This window comes from Podarcis pityusensis (genome assembly GCF_964106645.2).
Source record: "Podarcis pityusensis genome assembly, chromosome: 7".
NCBI classification, from domain to species: Eukaryota; Metazoa; Chordata; class Lepidosauria; order Squamata; family Lacertidae; genus Podarcis; species Podarcis pityusensis.
In genome coordinates this window covers 50,166,974-50,185,851 of record NC_138031.1, presented here as the reverse complement: position 1 = coordinate 50,185,851, position 18,878 = coordinate 50,166,974, and the positions used below count along the sequence as shown (strand labels likewise).

The window sequence follows — 18,878 nt, the reverse complement described above, 5'->3', positions numbered from 1 at the left end:
GCCTTCACCAACCAGGTGCCCTCCAGATATGTTGGACTACAATCCCCACCATAGCCGTGCTGGATGGGACTGATGAGAGTTGTAGTACCCGGTTGGTTAAGTCCACCTTGTAATATTTTGTTTACTAGGGTACACATGTCCAAGTACAAAATGTACTTAGTCCTTGGTGGGAAAGGGTGGGATAAAATGTAATAAGCAAATAACTGATTAAAAAATATGAATGGTGCATGAACGTATTATTTTCAGCTTTCCTCTCCCAAGTCCATCTGAATGGCAGGAGGTTTGTGGGGGGGGGGGTGATGCCTGTGCTCACAAGCAAGCTTTTGAAAAGAAATGGTGAATAATATAAATGTGCACCATTCATATTTGCTACACTTTGTACTCATGTTAGCTATGCACAAAAAGTAGCATGGTAAGTGATTGAGTATCTTTTAGCATGAGTCCCTTGCTATGGTTTCTCAAGGTAGATAGTGAGTTTCCTTAAAGTATAAGCGTATGGGAAGCACAAAGTATTCCTTGATTCAGTTTTGGCATTTGTCTAGACCTAGCTCCAGCATGCCAACCTTTCCCTTTCAGTTACTGATATAAAAATAAATGTATACACAGCCCTGGGTCAGTGGTAGCCTCCAGATGGTGCTAGACTACAGTTCCCATAATTCCTCACCACCGGCCATGCTGGCTGGAGCTGATGGGAGTTGGAGTTCAACAACATCTGAAGGGTGGCAGGTTCATGAAGGCTAGCCGAGATAACCCAACCACCTTTTCCTAGGAGCAGTTTTTTTGGTTCCAGGTAGGACAGAATAATGGGACGTGGGTGGCGCTGTGGGTAAAACCTCAGCGCCTAGGACTTGCCGATCGCATGGTCGGCGGTTCGAATCCCCGCGGCGGGGTGAGCTCCCGTCGTTCGGTCCCAGCTCCTGCCCACCTAGCAGTTCGAAAGCACCCTTAAGTGCAAGTAGATAAAGAGGTACCGCTTTATAGCGGGAAGGTAAACGGCATTTCCGTGTGCTGCTCTGGTGCTGGTTCGCCAGAGCAGCTTCGTCACGCTGGCCATGTGACCCGGAAGTGTCTGCGGACAGCGCTGGCTCCCGGCCTCTAGAGTGAGATGAGGGCACAACCCTAGAGTCTGTCAAGACTGGCCCGTACGGGCAGGGGTACCTTTACCTTTACCTTAGGACAGAATAACTCAATTATTTCCTGTTCTTCCCAATAGGGATTGGCTTACAACATGTGTCCACAGCATGGGAATACCTGATGCTAGGTAAAGGTAAAGGACCCCTGGACGGTTAAGGGCATCCTGATCAAATTTGCAGATGACACCAAACTGGGAGGGGTGGCTAACACCCCACAGGACAGGATCACACTTCAAAACGACCTTGACAGATTAGAGAACTGGGCAAAAACAAACAAGATGAATTTTAACAGGGAGAAATGTAAAGTATTGCACTTGGGCAAAAAAAATGAGAGGCACAAATACAAGATGGGTGACACCTGGCTTGAGAGCAGTACATGTGAAAAGGATCTAGGAGTCTTGGTTGACCACAAACTTGAAATGAGCCAACAGTGTGACGCGGCAGCTAAAAAAGCCAATGCAATTCTGGGCTGCATCAATAGGAGTATAGCATCTAGATCAAGGGAAGTAATAGTGCCACTGTATTCTGCTCTGGTCAGACCTCACCTAGAGTACTGTGTCCAGTTCTGGGCACCACAGTTCAAGAAGGACACTGACAAACTGGAACGTGTCCAGAGGAGGGCAACCAAAATGGTCAAAGGCCTGGAAACGATGCCTTATGAGGAACGGCTAAGGGAGCTGGGCATGTTTAGCCTGGAGAAGAGGAGGTTAAGGGGTGATATGATAGCCATGTTCAAATATATAAAAGGATGCCACATAGAGGAGGGAGAAAGGTTGTTTTCTGCTGCTCCAGAGAAGCGGACATGGAGCAATGAATCCAAACTACAAGAAAGAAGATTCCACCTAAACATTAGGAAGAACTTCCTGACAGTAAGAGCTGTTCGACAGTGGAATTTGCTGCCAAGGAGTGTGGTGGAGTCTCCTTCTTTGGAGGTCTTTAAGCAGAGGCTTGACAACCATATGTCAGGAGTGCTCTGATGGTGTTTCCTGCTTGGCAGGCGGTTGGACTCGATGGCCCTTGTGGTCTCTTCCAACTCTATGATTCTATGATTCTATGATTCTAAGTCCAGTCAGAGGTGATTATGGGGTGCAGGGCTCATCTCACTTTTAGGCCAAGGGAGCCGGCATTTGTCCACAGATAGCTTTCCAGGTCATGTTTCTGGCAGGACTAAACTGCTACTGGCACACGGAGGACGTGACAAGAGCCAGAGTGCATGGAAACACCATTTACCTTCCAGGGACATAGCTAGCTGCTCCAGCACCCAGAGCGGCGTGGCAGGGCAAGCCGTCCACGGGGGCACCACGGCAATCCATGCACCATGTAATCAGGGTGAATGCCATCATTAGGCTAACTAGGCAGCCGCCTAGGCTGCAGACCCCAGAGGGGCACAGTAGTAAGGGTAAAGGTAAAGGAGCCCTGGATGGTTAAGACCAGTCAAAGTCCATTATGGGGTGCAGCGCTCATCTCACTTTCAGGCCCAGGGAGCCTGCGTTTGTCCACAGACAGCTTTCTGGGTCATGTGGCCAGCATGACTAAACTGCCTCTGGTGCAACAGAGCACAGTGACAGAAGCCAGAGTGCACAGAAATGCTGTTTACCTTCCCACTGCAGTGGTACCTATTTATATACAGCAGAGTTTTTCAGTGTACTCAAAATGCTGGATCCCAACAGAGTTTCTCAAAATCACAAATTCTATTCTGTGCTTTTAGTTCCTATCAGCTTATTTTTAGGAATTAAAAACCTACAGCAAGCACCTTTTTCATTGAGCACAAACAACTGCCAAACTTTGTCTAGTTACAGAGGATAGCTTAAGTGAAGTCTACTGCCAATGTATATTTCAGCTACCAGTTTTGGCCAGCCAGGCATGTGAATTCTTCATACTTAAAAAAAAAAAAGAAATAGAAAAATAATATCTAAATAGTTTAAAAAAACTAAGCACATATTACATATAATACCAACACTCACTTTAAAAATCTATTTTACAATGCATTTCTAAAGACCACTATTCAACTGTGCAATCCTAGGTACATTTACTTGGGAGTAAATCCCACTATATTAAATTAAGCTTACTCCCAGGTATGTGTACAAAGGACTGCAATATAAAAGTCAGAAAAAGCTAGCTACTGGACAGCCTGTACCTTGAGCTGTATTTTTTATCTTCTGGTCTTTTCAGTCCTACAATTTCCTCTTTGACTTCCATCCTCTCTGCTTCCTCAAGCTCTCCAGATGCTGCAATTGGGGTTTTAGCTAGATGGTATATAAGTGGATGTGAAATTAGCACACACACACACATTTTTGTTGATCAACATGTTAGCCTTGAAGAACACTAGTGAACATGTTAGCCTTAGTTTGTGTTTTCTGAGGAATGTGACAGAATCGACCCATGAAATGCATTTGGCATGTTCAGGCATTCTACAAAACCATGGTCTAGCTCTGTTAGGGCTGGAAAAATCTGTAGCCCTCTAGATGTTGCTGAACTATAATTCACATCAGCCCTGACCAAATGCTGGCTCAGAATGATGGAAGTTGGAATCCACGTGATCTGGAGGGCCACATCCCTGCTTTGTGTGAACAGGTCTAGCCTTCTCATGGGCTTGTATGCTTCTCCTCCCTTCCCTGGTCAAGTGATATTTACTTCTGCTTTTAATTAACTGCAGCTTCCTGAACTGTCCAAACCAGTTAAGCTATGGTTAACATTATGGTTTGTTTCAACAAATCAGTTGCGTAAACTATTCTTTAAGGGTGGCTTGCTGTAAAATCAACCATAATAAGTGTTAACTACAAAGTCAGACCAAGTAAAATCATGGATAAGGAAAAGTGAAAGTGAATTTATCCTGTTCGGTCTTTACATTTTATCGTTAAAATAAGGGATTGACTTCATGCTCACACACACCTAAAGAAAATGCATCATACTTTTTCAAATTACTTTTTTAAAGAAAGAAAGCTAGTAGGTAGGGCTGGGTGATATATTGATATATATGACCTCCTTTCTCTCATCTTTCTTCTACCAGCCCTTTTATCAATTGTAGATTGGATTTATTGTACCTAGAGATCACAACTGCTGATGGTCTAGTACCATTGTGGTGTCTTTCAGATCTTGCTGGACCCCAGCTCTCGTCAGACCCAGTCATGGCCAACAGTCAGTGATGGGAGTTGCAGTCCAGCATTGGGAACAGGTTACCACGTTGGCTACCACTGTTCTGGTCTCTCAGGAAAGTCTCTTTGACACTGACTACTGAGATACAGCAGGCTCTGAGAGATCTGGGTTCTTTTGGGTGAGTGGAGACCTGCTTATCATGCCCCCTGTATCATGCCCAGCAATGACAATGCTGTCCCCCGCTCAGTGGTACAAGGCTCACCATCTCACAGAAGTAGGCAAGAAACAAAAGTTGTTGCTTGCATTTATTTACCTGCTGCTATCTCACTTTGGTAGGTGCAGTGCTAAGGATTGTGCTGCGGCCAGGTAAGCAAGCTGCCTAGTTGGAGTAGAGTCTGTTGCTCATCCAAGGAACAGCTGCCTTAACGTCTCTTGTGCGTCTGTACTTCCTTTTTGTGGGTGGTGCAGCAGAAGAGACTGAGCCCAATCCCCTCAACTGAGGGAGGATGTGAGTATTAGAGGGAGGATGTGAGTATTAGAGCTGACATAAATTCTTGTGCACTCGGTCTGGACTACCCTGCTGGGCCCAATCCTCCCTATTTCACCTCAGAACAGGATGAGTGAGCAGTTCAGTGGTAGCGCACATGCTTTGCATGTACAGTGGTACCTCGGGTTAAGTACTTAAGTCGTTCCAGAGGTCCGTTTTTAACCTGAAACTGTTCTTAATCTGAAGCACCACTTTAGCTAATGGGGCCTCCTGCTGCCACCGCGCCGCCAGAGCACAATTTCTGTTCTCATCCTGAAGCAAAGTTTTTAACCTGAGGTAATATTTCTGGGTTAGCGGAGTCTGTAACCTGAAGCGTACGTAACCTGAGATACCACTGTAAAATGTTGCAGGTTCAATCCCCAGTGTCCCTGGAGTGAGTGATCAGAAGTACGGTAGATGTGGCCGCTCTCTCTTGCCCTGTGCTCTCTCTAAACGCCCTGTTCTGTGTCCAATGAACCACAAGATGCCTGGGGTTGTTGCTGTGTTGTTGTTCACTCTTTAATGTAAAGTTTTGATGGTACTTTAACCAATAAAACACACACTTTTATAAACAAAACAGCAACTGTCACTTGCTTAACCCTTCCTACCATACTGCAAAAGGGCTATCCATCGAACAGGGTAAGCGCCGGGGGGTCTTGCAGTCTCCCTGAGTGCCAGCAGAAGAGGGAGATGTGGACCTAATCGCCACCCCCACAAGAGAAAGTGCAGACAAATGACAGGCGCAGAAACAGCCTTGACCTCTGTGCATTTGGTTGCCCTCCAGGCGGCGCAGTGAGGAAGCCTGGGCTCTCTGCGCCCAATCCACATTGCTGAACCAGCCGGGCACAAAATGAGCCGGTCGTGCCCTGCAGGAGCGGCTGCCGCCTGGCCACTTGCGCACCTGCCCTCTCCAGCTGCGAGGACAGAAGCGCGGGCAGAGGCTGAAGCTCCCTCGGCAACGCAGCAAGGCGCCAGCTACACTCCACGAGGAGAGAAAGCGCGCGCAATTCGCGGGCTCAGCCCACTCGCGGGCTCCTTGCTCTTCGCGGAGGAATGCGCGGCCGACGACGAGGCGACAAAACGCCCGCTCTCCTGACCGGGAGCAAGCCGCTCTCTCCGGACAACACCTGGCTCGTGATTAGTCCCGTCAGGGAATCTCCTGCGAGCCTTCTGGGCGAAGGCGGAGCTGCTGGAGAAGGCGGGCTTGCCGCCTCCTCAGCCGCCTGAAACTCCGGCCTCCCTCGCCGTCTTTTCCGCGATTGGTTCGGGGCCGCTCCATCCCGCCCCGTCTGGCCCGCCCCGCCGAGGGGGCTGGGTCACGCCAAGTTTCATTGAGGTGGAGATATGTAGGCAAAGCCCCGGGCTGTGGCGGCTGGACGGGAGCTTCGCGGCTGGGAAGACGCGCTTTTCTCGCCTGAGACCGAGCGCGCGCGCAAGGGAGAGCTGGCCGCTGGGCAGCTTCCGACGCTCCCGCGATGCCTCCTGCCTAGACGCTCGGGACAGTTTGGTGGCGCCTCGCTCGGAGCGCCCGAAGTTCGGCTGGTCCCCGACGGGACGGCTCTTGTTATGTCTGGGAATCTCGCGCGTGAACTGTGAGGGATCCGGGACAGGCGCAGCCATGCGCGACAGAGACGGCTCGGTTTGAGCTCATCTAAGGCAGCGCTCAAGGCGATAACCCCCCTCCCCACCCCCACCCCACGCCCGCCCCGATGAGGGCTGGAGCAAAATGGTTCTCAAGTGAACAAACTAAAGACTTTCCTCTGCAAGAGAAACGGTGCGCCTTGAGTTGGAAGCCTTAAGAAGCGGATCTTGCTAGCCGCGCTTCGGAGTTGTTGGGCTTTTTGTTGCTTTTTGGACGGGCTGCTCCGGAGATGTCGAAGGGCTCTTGAGAAGAAGCCTGCAGGACACGCAGAGAGAATGCTCGTTCGCTCCAGCCCCGGACAAGGGTGGACCTCAAAGGCAGGAGCTGGCGCCTGGTGACATTGCAAGTGATCCTGGTCTCCTTTGTTTCGCCAAGACTCGAAGTGGTCCCGTCTCCCAGCGATGGCAACAGAAGTGGTGTGTGGATTGATCTTCAGACTACTACTTCCCATCTGTCTAGTCACTGGTATGCGGAGTTTTTCTTGCTGGGACAGAGGGGGTGATAGTGGGGTGCGGGCAATGTAAGACCGTTAATTCTGGAAGTAGGTAGTCTTAAAGTCTCTTTCTTGAATGTAATACACATCTTGGATATTTTTTCTCTAAAACTGAGGCACCTTTTGTTCTACAGGGATGAATACTGTATCACTTACCCCATACAGATTATTTAAGAATAGCCTTATTTTAATGCTGTGGCCTTTGCCTCTTCTCTTCAAACTTTTCAATTTTACTCCACCTGATCTGAAAGAACCATTGCACCCCACGTATGTCAAATTAAATAGAAATTTACGCACTTTCAAAACTGATTTGTAGTGTAACCCTTTCCATGTCTACTCAGAAGTAAGTCCCCTTGAGTTAAGTTGGATTTACTCCCAGGTTAGTGTGTAAAGAATTGTAGCATTAGTATTTAAATAGTTTGCAGGGCAGCACTGGGTGAAAAGATCTGTTCAGCTTAATACAATCCTACACACGTCTACTCAGGAATAAATCCCATTCAGTATAATGGGACATTCCCAGGTGTATAAGGCTACAGCCTAAACCTGTACAGAATTAATCTGATTTGCTGGCATACTCTCCTACAGCCTAAAGCACAGTTGCATATTAAGAAGTGAAAAAATACATTTTTGCATTTACTGGGAAGTATGCATGCACCATTGATTCCCAAAGATCATAGTTCTGTTTTAAGGCCACACCTTAAAAAATGGCCTTTACATGAAAAGCATATTTTACATATGTTTGGGTTTTTCTTACCTGAAAACAAAATCTAGTTTAAACAAAAACAAAAAAGCAAGTTGGTTATGTTTCAAGCAGAGGAAAAGTTGGTTCTAGTTCCCTTGTATGACCAAGGGGAAATTATTTCTAGAGTGCCACCAGAAATTAATATTAATCTACGTCCACCTTATTGACAAAACAGGAATCGGAATGAATAAATGTTCATCTTTTAGGTTGAAGTCCTTAGCACGCTTACTGTGGAGTAAGACCCATTGTACTCAGTGAGTTGAGTTTAGGATCACACTTCATATATTGCAGGACAGATATACTGCATGCAAGAGAATGAATCAAATAACAGCTGGTGAATGAACTTTGACTAAAATTGAAATACTACCAGGATTATTGTGGCCTGTTAGTACAATGCAGAAAAAGCATTAAGAATGGTGTCCAGGATTTAAGATCATGCCGAGTCTAAATATTCAGATGGAGATTAACGCATGGAGCACTGATATGTTACAGATTAAGTTTAATTTGGTAGCTCATTCTTGGTTCCTTATTTACCATTTATGGGTCAAGGCATTCATGTACTTGGTAATGCCTGTGACTTAAAGTCTGTGGGAGCACATTCCATTCACTTGGCACTCTGTAATTATAAATCCAGTTTAGATACTACGTTCTGTTTCGAAGTATTGGTGTCTCAAACACATTGCCCACATAATTAGGTGGTGCCACTGATTTCCCTGTTGGTTGGGAAATCTGCATAGTGATGCATCTATGCTGAGTAACTTCTTCTAACTTTCTGGATAACCTCCTCTAAGAGTTGAGGAAGGGAACGTCCTTTGAGGCATGTAGAAGCTGCCTCCTCATACCCAGTCATCAGATGCTTCTTCACCTTTCTAAAAGATTTTGTTTTGACACATAGGAAGAGAGCATGAAAAATTCTGTGCCCTCACTAAATTTTACAGTAGTTCAGTGAATGGGCAAATATTCTTCAGTGGATGATACTAACACCGGCTAAATGCCGCATCTTTAATAGAAGGAAGAAACAAACATTTTATCCCTCATCCCAGTGCCCCAAAATCTTGTGGTTTCCATGAGCAGGATCACAAACTTGAGGTCAAGCTGCCTGCAAAACCTTAGCATTCCATAACCGTGTAGCTTGGTCAAGGCATGAGTAGAATCATGAAAGTTTTGGGGTGGTGTTTGTTGTTGTTTTTTGCTCCTTTTAAACATTTGCTTTTGTATCTCTGTGGCGCAGAGGGGTGGGGGCCAGAGTGTATGTGCTGTGCTGATAAGCTCTCAATCCTTTCCTTTAGAAAATAGTGCTCCCAGTGTCTTCAGTACAAGTGTAGATGAATAGATACTATTAATGCAGGAATTTGGTTTTCTAGTTAAATAATCAACTGTATTCATTAACAGGCTAAAAACTACTGTGATATGCCTGCTGTTATTATCATCTGGACTCACTTGCAACTTAACACCAGTGTCCTGAACTGCCAATCATCATCTTTTTCTTACAGATTGTGTGAATTGCCATCTGGAGAGTTTAGCATCTGAATATTGCGTAGTTTAGAACCCTGTACAAGGTGATTATAATATTAAGGAGGGTGGTTCTGACTCTAGTTTGGCAGCATAGTTTCATGGCGCAAGCATGGAGAGTCATTTTATTTGAGCCAACCACTTCTCAGGAATGACTTGGCGAAATGCACCCTTGAGATGGAGCTCCTGCCACAAGAGCCATGTTTCCTGTGCCTGAAGTAGAAAGTACAAGCTTGCCTTCCTCTGACCAGGGATTGCAAATCCTGATGATCTGGATCTCATTAGAACGCCTTCCTAATCATTTCTGTTCACTTGTGGAAACCATCCCAAATATTACAGGCTTTCAGCAGCTGAAGCAGCTGGATGAGGTTGTCAAGGCTGTTGCCCAGGTTTCAGAGCTTTTATTCTCCCCAAGTACCTTCCAAATCAAGTCTCCAGGATTCCCCATAACTCATACATAAACCTTGGAGGCTGCCCAAAGCTGCTTGCTATTAGCCTTGGACTTAATTGTAATTGTTGTTTTATTCATTTGTTATCTGGGAAATGCCATTGCCTGAAGTACTCCTGAAGAAATCATTCATCTTCAAAAGGCACTTTGTCTTGCATGTGCTTCCTTTATAGTAAAATGATTTGTAACATCTACACAGACACATTCCTCCATTTGATCCCTTTTGCCTTTTCCATTTCTGTACGAGACGCACCAATTGTTTTCATGTCTGTTCTGATTTCTGAGCCAGGCAATCTTTTACATCTTAGCTCTGTCAACTCCAAAATGCATAATATTTCAATTCCCCCCATCTACCTTTCAGGTGTGAAATGTGAACTTTATGTAAACACACATGACCACTTTTGAAGTTAGGGTAGCTGATGTGGTTCCATAGTCTTCTGACAGTTATCTCCCAGTGAAAGAGACCACATTCACACAATGCGTTTAAAGCATTATTTCCTAGCTCTGTATTCTTTCCTAGCTCTGTTTCCTTGCAGTTATCTCAGTCTTGCAGTAGTCCATTTATCTGGACATGAGCAACAACTGCTTCCAGGTAAGTAGCTTACCAGGTCCATCATTTGAGCTATGTTGTGATACATTTGTGCATTTTCTTGAGGACTAATTTACTTGTGATTATCTGATCACAGTAGTAGTTAACATTAACATAACCTGCCTTTGTTAGTTGCACTGGAGGACATAGAAGTTGGAGATGCTTATGTCTCATTGGAATGAATGCAAGAAAGCAAGTTCAGATCAGCTTCTCTAGAGATGTACAGTGGCAAAGCTGTTCTGCATAAACTGGCTCCTTGTGAGCCTGTAAATAAGTTCTCTTAAGGATCCTTCTGATCCTAATTGCCCTTTCTTTGTGTGTGTAATTCCTTTTCACGTGATAGTGCACATTTGGATTTTATCCGAATGCGATGGGGATGGGCCCCATTTCTATATAGAAATTGGTAATGAGAGGCAGCTGGCTACTCTGCGGAATAATGTATGTATCCAAGAGATTTAAACTGCAATTTTTGTTTATGCAGTGGGCCTGTAAACAATTCTCAGCTTGTGAAGGCAAACTCTAAGTTGATGGCAGTCCAATGGACAACCCAATTAAAGCCGAACTCTTTGGATTGGCGCCAGTTTAGTCCCACTGTTATAATGGAGACTGATAGGCTTTAAGACTTGCTGTACAAGAATAAAAGCAGGTAACATGTGGCATATGATTTGGAATTGGCCTTCTAAAGTGTGCGCACTGCCTGGTCCATGTTTTGGGTGCTGCCATCCTCTCCCACCCCTAGAAAATGAAGCTCTTTGTTTTACCGAGAGCCTGAAAGGAAGCTGCAGGAGGCATGGACAAACATAAAAGTAGAGACAGATTTATGGACAAAAGCCTCGGTTCTGGGTCCTAGATGCTGAAGATATGCTGTGGAGCAGATCGATGATTTATTAGTTCAAGTTTTTGTTAATGGTTTATTTAATTAACAGTTGCCTTATAAAATAGCTTGTTGGTTTTTTTCTTCCGGGATAGAGGGTTTGAATTTTCTTTGGTTGTTTTAGGAGGGAGTACAGCTTAGTAAAACAGGTACTTGATTTGATGAACATTTGGTCTTTCATTAAATGTATTTAATATTAGAGTTGCTGTCAAATTTTGTGGCAATTTTGGAGGTTCCTGCTCAGTCAAAACACTTGAGAAATTTAGAAGCAAAAGGAGTGTTGCTGAAAAGAGAAAAAAATATCATGGGATTACTGCACACCTGATCTTACTATAGTGCTGAAGATAGCCCTCAGCTGAGCCACTGATTTCCAGGCTATGTGTTTTAAATGTTGTGGATAAAGGCCATTTTTGGGTGTGTCTTCCCTATGTGGACATACAGGAATGTTGGAGGTGGGAGGGGTGCATGGAGTGGGTGGTATGCACAGGTGTGCTCTCTTTCCAGTTCCTCTTTGGGGCTGGGTTGACCTGATGACATTGTCTGCACCTGCTCAGGCTGTTTTGTTGGTATCATTATCTGCCTCTCATTAGCACTGGATTGCCTCTACACATTTGGATCTCATTAATAAATTCCAGTATGCAGTGGTACTGTAGTTATTAAGACACGGGAACTAAGTTTTACCTAAAGTTTGGAGTGACTATTAAAGTTTCTGCATCAGAGAAGTATCCAAGGAATTTTGAGGGAAGTAAAACAATTTGATAAGACCAGCAACACTTCTCATCATGGAGGTGAAGATTTCTTTTTAATCCCTTCTTTTTACATTCAGTTCATCCTTTTGGGAAAGTCTTAATTAGTCTTCTTTCTGACATCTTAGTCTTCTTGTTCTAATATGTAACCCACCTATCTGCATTCCACAGCAGTGATGTCTTGCTGTAAGAGCTGTTTCATAAGATGGGTCTGAATGTGCATCTAGGACAGGCTTCCACAACCTCTGCCCTCCAGATGTTTTTGGCCTACAACTCCCTTGATCCCTAGCTAGCAGGACCAGTGGTCAGGGATGATGGGAATTGTAGTCTCAAAACATCTGGAGGGCCAAGTTTGAGGAAGCCTGATCTAGGATATTAGCCAATTTGGTTAGGTGTCATTTTCTTTGAATGTGGACTAGACAGTGAGACTGTTCATCATTGACTAGCAATTAGCATTGAATCCTGCACTTAGTATGGGATTTAAATCAGTGTTTTAATATGCTTTACTTGACTATTGACCTGTCATGTCTATTCTTATCCAGGATAGATTAATTTGAAGCTGCCCCCCAATGAGAGAACAATCTAAATTAAATTTTCTTGGTTTAATGCATATACTTCCCAAACAAGGAATGCATACTAATTAGTTGCTATATAAAAGCTAAAACTAATGGTAAACAGAACATTTCTGCTGTTTTCACAAGGCCATTTGTCCCCTCTGTAAAGGGCCATTCTTCAATAAGTTTCAGGGAAAGTGAAATTTCTGTGAATTTTGTTTTTTTTTAAAATAATTTTTATTAAAGTTTTGAACAACAAAGAAAGAAAAGAAAAACATACACAATACCTATAACAAAAACACAAAAAGAAAAAAAAAAGATTCAACAATAAAAGAACAAAAAACATAACAATTAAAAACAATATCTCTTTTCCATTTCCGTTTTTTAGTTACTTGTTTTCTGGACTTCCTCATACCTCCCTCTTTTGTATTCCAATCCAAATTGTTTGTTCAGCAATTTCTTTTCCACTTTTTAAATCCCAATCTTTAGATTTAATAAGATATTGAAATATATAACTTCAACTTCTTTAAACCTGATCTTTGGTCTTAGTATCATATAACGTTAAAATTTTTCCTCTTAATGTCAAATTTCCATTTCTTTAAACAACTTTAATCCTAATCTTTAATCTTAGTCTATCATTAACTTTAACCTGTACAGCTGGAAACCGCTTATTTTCAGTCCAACATCACTCTAACATTCTTTAATTTTGCAATGTTTCTGAAGATAGTCTTTAAATTTCTTCCAATCTTCCTCCATCGACTCTTCTCCCTGGTCACGGATTCTACCAGTCATTTCCGCCAATTCCATATAGTCCATAAGTTTCATCTGCCATTCCTCTGTGCCATTCCTTTCCGTGAATTTTGAGCTTGAGTTTCACTTTAAGGTGAAGTGGGCATGGCTTGGTTCTTCTTCCAGACACAGCCATTTTTTAACACTTAAAAAACCCCATTAATATTGCTTTTGGTTGTTGCTGTTGAGACTCTCAAGTTTTCCCACCACATTTCTTTTCCCTGATTATCCCTGTGGATCTGACACAGGCAGGAAAGGGAGAGGTAGCAGGGAAACTACTGTGAGACTTTCCCAAAAGTCTCACAGTCTCGGACTGGCAGCCAAGATGGCTTTTCTGAAAGCATAAAAACCAGGGGTGGATAGAAACCAAATCTCAGCCATCTCGAAGGTTCTGGGTAACTTACACCCTCACATCTCCAGGTTGGTCTTGGAGGGAGCCCTCTGTGAAACTCTGGAAAGCTGCTGCCCGTCTGACTTGTAAAACATACCACAAGTGAGATATTAAAAAGAGCAGGGATGACAGTCATCCCAGGTGAGCCCTGGAGCATACTATGCTTGAGGAAGCTCATTGAGCTGCTGGAGTGTGTATTCTGAAGATGGATTGCCAAGCTGTTGAATTGAGTACTGTTCAGAGAGCATTTTCTCCCTGGATGTAATGGCATATGGGGATGTGTAGTGGATTTGTGCTGTCCTTATGACCATGGAGAGGACTCAGTGACAGAACTGAGAGATCCTGCATTTAATTGAACGTGGGAACTTCCCAGGCTTTGTGAGGCAATAAAACATATTTTGTGTAATAGTTAAGAAGGCACAATGTAGAATATGTTTTGGGTGAGAGCCAAGGAATGGAAGAAGTTGTTAATTTGATCTGTGCTTTGGGAGGAAATGATGGGGGCTAATAAGGGTTGTGGGATGATCTGCAAGGGGAAGATACATGTTCTTTAAGGACCATGGGAAGGTAATTCTATATGGAGAATAGGCTGAGAAACATTAACTCAACTATCATTACGTAGGGCGAGTTATATTAGGAAGGGAAAAAATGGCAGGTGAGAGCAGAGAGAGGAAGGTTAAATGCCCCCAGATGTTCAGAGAAGTAGCTTTTTCATTAATACTCTAAACCTCACTCTTGGGCTTTTCTTCTAATAGCTATAAAAGGCATTACTGTATTTTGTTCCAAGCCATTTTTAAGAGGAAATAGACATGAAACTCATTTGCTATTTAAAAATGTTTACCTAGCTGAACTCACCTTTTGATAAGAGGCTGAAGGCGTGCATTATTCTTGATATCATTATTATGATTATTTATTTACCACCCTTCACCCTAAGGTCCCAGGACAGGTGATAAGAATTAAAACACAGCATTGCCACATTATTGACAAAATATAAACTCCAGAATGTGAGATAGCAAGTCCGAACTAGAAGTAAGTTTTGTGTTTTAGATGTCCGTAATAGTATAAATGCCACTGAAATGAGATGAAGCTATTTGTTCTCATTTGTGTTCATGGAAATGAAGCTCTGGTCACTACCTGAGTTTTCCTGTTCTGTCTACCTGCCCATTCTCTTGAATTTGAATAACTGTTCCAAATACTGTAGTGAAGCAGGAAATCTGTTATCAGACTTATTAGAAGAGATTACTGTATGTATCATTTGTTCGATGGATAGATAACTGATTGGGCATATAAGCCAATGTTGCATCTGTTGGAGTGATACACAAGACTTCAAAGCTTATTGCTCACACTTGTGTATTATTCATTTGGTGAAAATATTTAACTGCCACAATTATTAGAGTGGTCCTGAAGGAAAGAAGGTGGCCACTTAAATTCTAAGCTCTTCTCCAACACCCAGAAAAACAGCTTGGAGCAAAAGCCCTTGATGTCTAAATAAACAACCCGGAACCTTGAAGAAAGGAGATGGGAACACAAAAGGATTCAGAAAAGTTGGAAATAAAAGACTTCACTCAGTTCTTCCTGCCTGGTAATAGAAGGCTCACTTCAACATGGACACTAATGCAGGCCACAGCCTAGATGGCACCGCTCTCAAAAAAGGTCCTTTCTCGTTGGAGAAAGAAAATGGTAACAATATTTTAAGAAAAGAATTTGTAGCACAAGAATCCATAAAGGAGCTTGGTAAAAAAAAAAACTTTGGAAATAACTAATACTTCCAATGAAACATGAGGCTTGACTCTTTAACATAAACAGCTACAGCAACAAAAGAAGTATGCCATATCTATGACAAAAAGAGCAAAAATTACAAAAAAGAAAATTTAGATATACACAAGTTTGAAGATGCAGAAAATCGAAATAGGAGAAATAATTTACATTTTCTTTTCTTTTTTTGGAGGGAGTGGAATAGAATGTTCCTGTGCAATTTATTGCCTCATGGCTTAAATCACTGCTTCCAGACTTGATAATCTCTGCTGATGATTTTGAATGGGCATACAGAGTACTTGGACCCGAACTGAGGGAGGGATCTTTTCCCCTCAGCCCCAGTAATATAATTGTCTGCTTTGCCCATTGGGGGAAGGAGGAAACGTGGAACAAACTGAGGAACCTAATATCCATAACATATAAAAACAGCCCTGTTATGGTGATCTGGGTTTTGAAACAAACACCCCCCCCACCCAGTCTATGTGCTTGTACAATTAAACTGCAAGTAGCAGGAATTAAATATTGTTGGGGCTTCCCCTTCCATCTTATCTTCATGAGAGGATTAATACAGCTCATAGCAACAAATAACATGAGAAGACTTGGTCTATTTATTTGTCTCATTTATTATTCCTCTTATCCTTGATTATAAAAAAGTTATTTTTAAAATGATTGTCATAATCTTTAGAAGACTCATGTTCCATTGAAGCATAGGAGCCAGCTCCTAGGGCCAAGGGGGCTTTGCCCTCCCCAATAAAATATTTGAGGGGGCTGGTACCCCCAAAGTTGATGAGCATTGCTACTCAAATGGTGTTTATGTGTGCAGAATCATGTGATCAATTATGTGGGGTGGGGTGGGGTTTACATGGGCTCCCACAATATTTTATTCAAGTTGGCACCCCTGCATTGAAGCAGCAATAATGTTACCAATTTTTAACTGAAGTGGCTTGCATTTGTACACCTGAGTGCAGATGTTTGGTGTCAAATATCAATAATTTGCATGTGTGAAACCAGCCTCATAGATCAGTCATCAGTTGCTGTCTCTTACCATACTGTCCAATTACCTAACAATGGCAAGCAAATTGGTAGGTGATAAAGCTATTGTGTTTGTATTCAGGCTTAATGCCAGAAATGCTATCATGTTAAGTGGAAGCAATCTCTCCACATGTTTTGGTTAAAACTAAATGAGCAGAGATGCAGTCGGACAATTGATACTTCTGTTGCTGCTTTTTCTTCTGCTTTTCGTTTGCTTGGTATAAATGAGTAGAAAACCTAATGATTACTTAAGTAGCCAGCTTCTGTGGAAAAGTGAAAGGTAGGTATGGTAGAATTTAAAACTACCATGTGCCGTTTCTTATACCCATTTGATTTACTTTTATTTATTTATTATATGTTTATACTGACCTTTATCCGTAGATCTTGGTGGTTCACAACATAAAATACATGATAAAAATACGAACAAAAAACACAAACCTCCCTCCCCCCCAACCCCTCCCACAAACAGATTTTTAAAAGGGTATTAGATGTTAATCAGCCAAAGGCCTGGTTGAGCATTTTCGCCTGGCACTTAAAGATGAATAATGAAGGTGCCACCTGAACCTCCCTGGGGAGAACATTTCACAAGCCACTGCAGAAAAAGCCCATTCTCCTGTTGCCTCCCTCTGGACCTCTTGTGGGGGAGGGGACATGAAGAAGGGCCCCAGATGATGATCTCAGGGGCTTGTGTGTATATGTTACTACTTTCTGTAGCTCTCTTCAGGCATTATGTCTGGATATGCCAGAGGTAGGGACATTTTTCAGCCCAAAGGCCCTATTTTTGCATGGGCAGCTGCATCCATCTGCCAGCTGCATCCATGTTGTGGACAAGGTCAGAAGCAAAAGTCGGCAAAGTAATCTGGTCTTTGTACAGTAGGCTACATTCCAGCAATAGAGTGGTAGCTCGCAAGACGAATGCCTCGCAAGACGGAAAACTCGCAAAACGAAAGGGTTTTTGGTTTTTTGAGTTGCTTCGCAAGACGATTTTCCCTATGGGCTTGCTTCGCAAGACGGAAACGTCTTGCAAGTTTGTTTCCTTTTTCTTAAAACCGCTAATACAGTTGCGACTTGACTTCGAGGAGCAACTCATAGCACGCGGTGTGGTAGCCTTTTTTGAGGTTTTTGAAGACTTTGGTGATTTTTGAAGCTTTTCCAAAACTTTTCCGACACCGTGCTTCACAAGACGAAAAAAACCGCAAGACGAAAAAGCTCGTGGAATGAATTAATTTCGTTTTGCGAGGACCACTGTACAAAAGTCAGAGGTTTCTAGTCACACACACACACACAGACACACACACACCCTCTTCATCCTCTATCCAGACAAGAAAGAAGCATTACTACAGTTCAAGGGCACAATCCATCTGGGTGAAAGCACTTGGGGAGGGTGCAGAGAAGCCCGGAGGCCACATTATTTCTCCAGGCCTGAGGTACTCCACTTCTGGTGTAAAGGGAGGGGCTGCTCATATCGGTCTAACCTGGAGTATCTCTGAGGGTACCTACTCCACCTCAACTTTTGTGTGTTTAACACGAAGGCTTAAAACAATCATAATTTGCTAAAAACATGTATTCGGCCAACAAGCAGGAACACACAGTTTAGGGCAATGCTTCAACAGTAGACCAAAACCCCTATGGAACAGTTCCATGTAGTTGCTGAATAATGCAGGGCACAAGATGGAATCCTGCAGATCCCCAGAGACCAGATCTCATGGGGCTGAGCTGTAGTTTTACCTTCTACAATTGTAAAACAGTATTTCTAGCCCCAACCTGCTTAGCTGAGGTGGAGGTGTGGGAAGGAAAGTGTGAGTTCTGAAAAGAAAAGGAGCAGGCTGTGTTGTATGTGAAAGAGGTGCTAGCAAAGGAGTAGGATGGATTACACCTCTTGTGGCTTTTAGCCCTTGAGTGTTTGGTTTTTAGGGCCATGATGTATTGATGATATGCGGAAGCCAGTTATGAAGGTCTGTGAGCTTTTGCTGTTTTACACTGCTCTTCTGTCAGCCTTCTGCCTTTGTGCAGTGTTGCCAATTGATTTTCTAGATGCATGTAAGTGCATCTGCTGACATGCTCACTTTTGACATCCTCTTTTATGCCTTCCGTATCCTTCTCTTTGACATTTACAATGAGAATTTCTTACACCTCCCACACTGATATGTAGTTCAATGTACCTTTTGTCCTGATGAGAGTAGATGAATAATTCATGACTTAAACCCATCCTGCCTGCTTTCTCGGAGACCACATGTGAGGTGTAGTCTGGTCTATGGATTAAAGTGCATAAGCAATCCGTCTCTAGAGAGCAATACACTTTTAACCATAGCAGGCGACTTACAATACTGTTTGTAAACTGCTTATATAGCACATAAGGCACTTTCAAGGCCTCTTCTATTTTATAAATATAAATAAAAGTTTGCTTTCGTATAATAGATAGAACAATGTGTGTTTGTTTAAAAGTTCAGACAGTTGCATGATTTTGAAGCTGCTGTTAGAGAAACAAGGTAGGCAGCATGCAGACTACCTAATAAATCTATCACTGACTAAAGCTTTTGAATAATCTGAAGGTAG

General features: G+C 43.1%; 1 protein-coding gene across 8 annotated transcripts in view; it reads left to right on the top strand.

Annotated features, from left to right (window-relative positions):
* The first annotated feature begins 6,456 nt into the window (after window positions 1–6,456).
* Window positions 6,457–18,878, top strand: part of PIEZO2 (piezo type mechanosensitive ion channel component 2) — a 215,677-nt gene continuing 203,255 nt past the window's right edge. For all 8 annotated transcript variants that reach the window (XM_081014068.1, XM_081014067.1, XM_081014063.1 and 5 more), the window contains exon 1: window positions 6,457–6,862. In XM_081014068.1, the coding sequence (XP_080870194.1) occupies window positions 6,799–6,862 (64 nt within the window). In that variant the 5' untranslated portion in view covers window positions 6,457–6,798. The remainder of the gene's footprint in view (window positions 6,863–18,878) is intronic.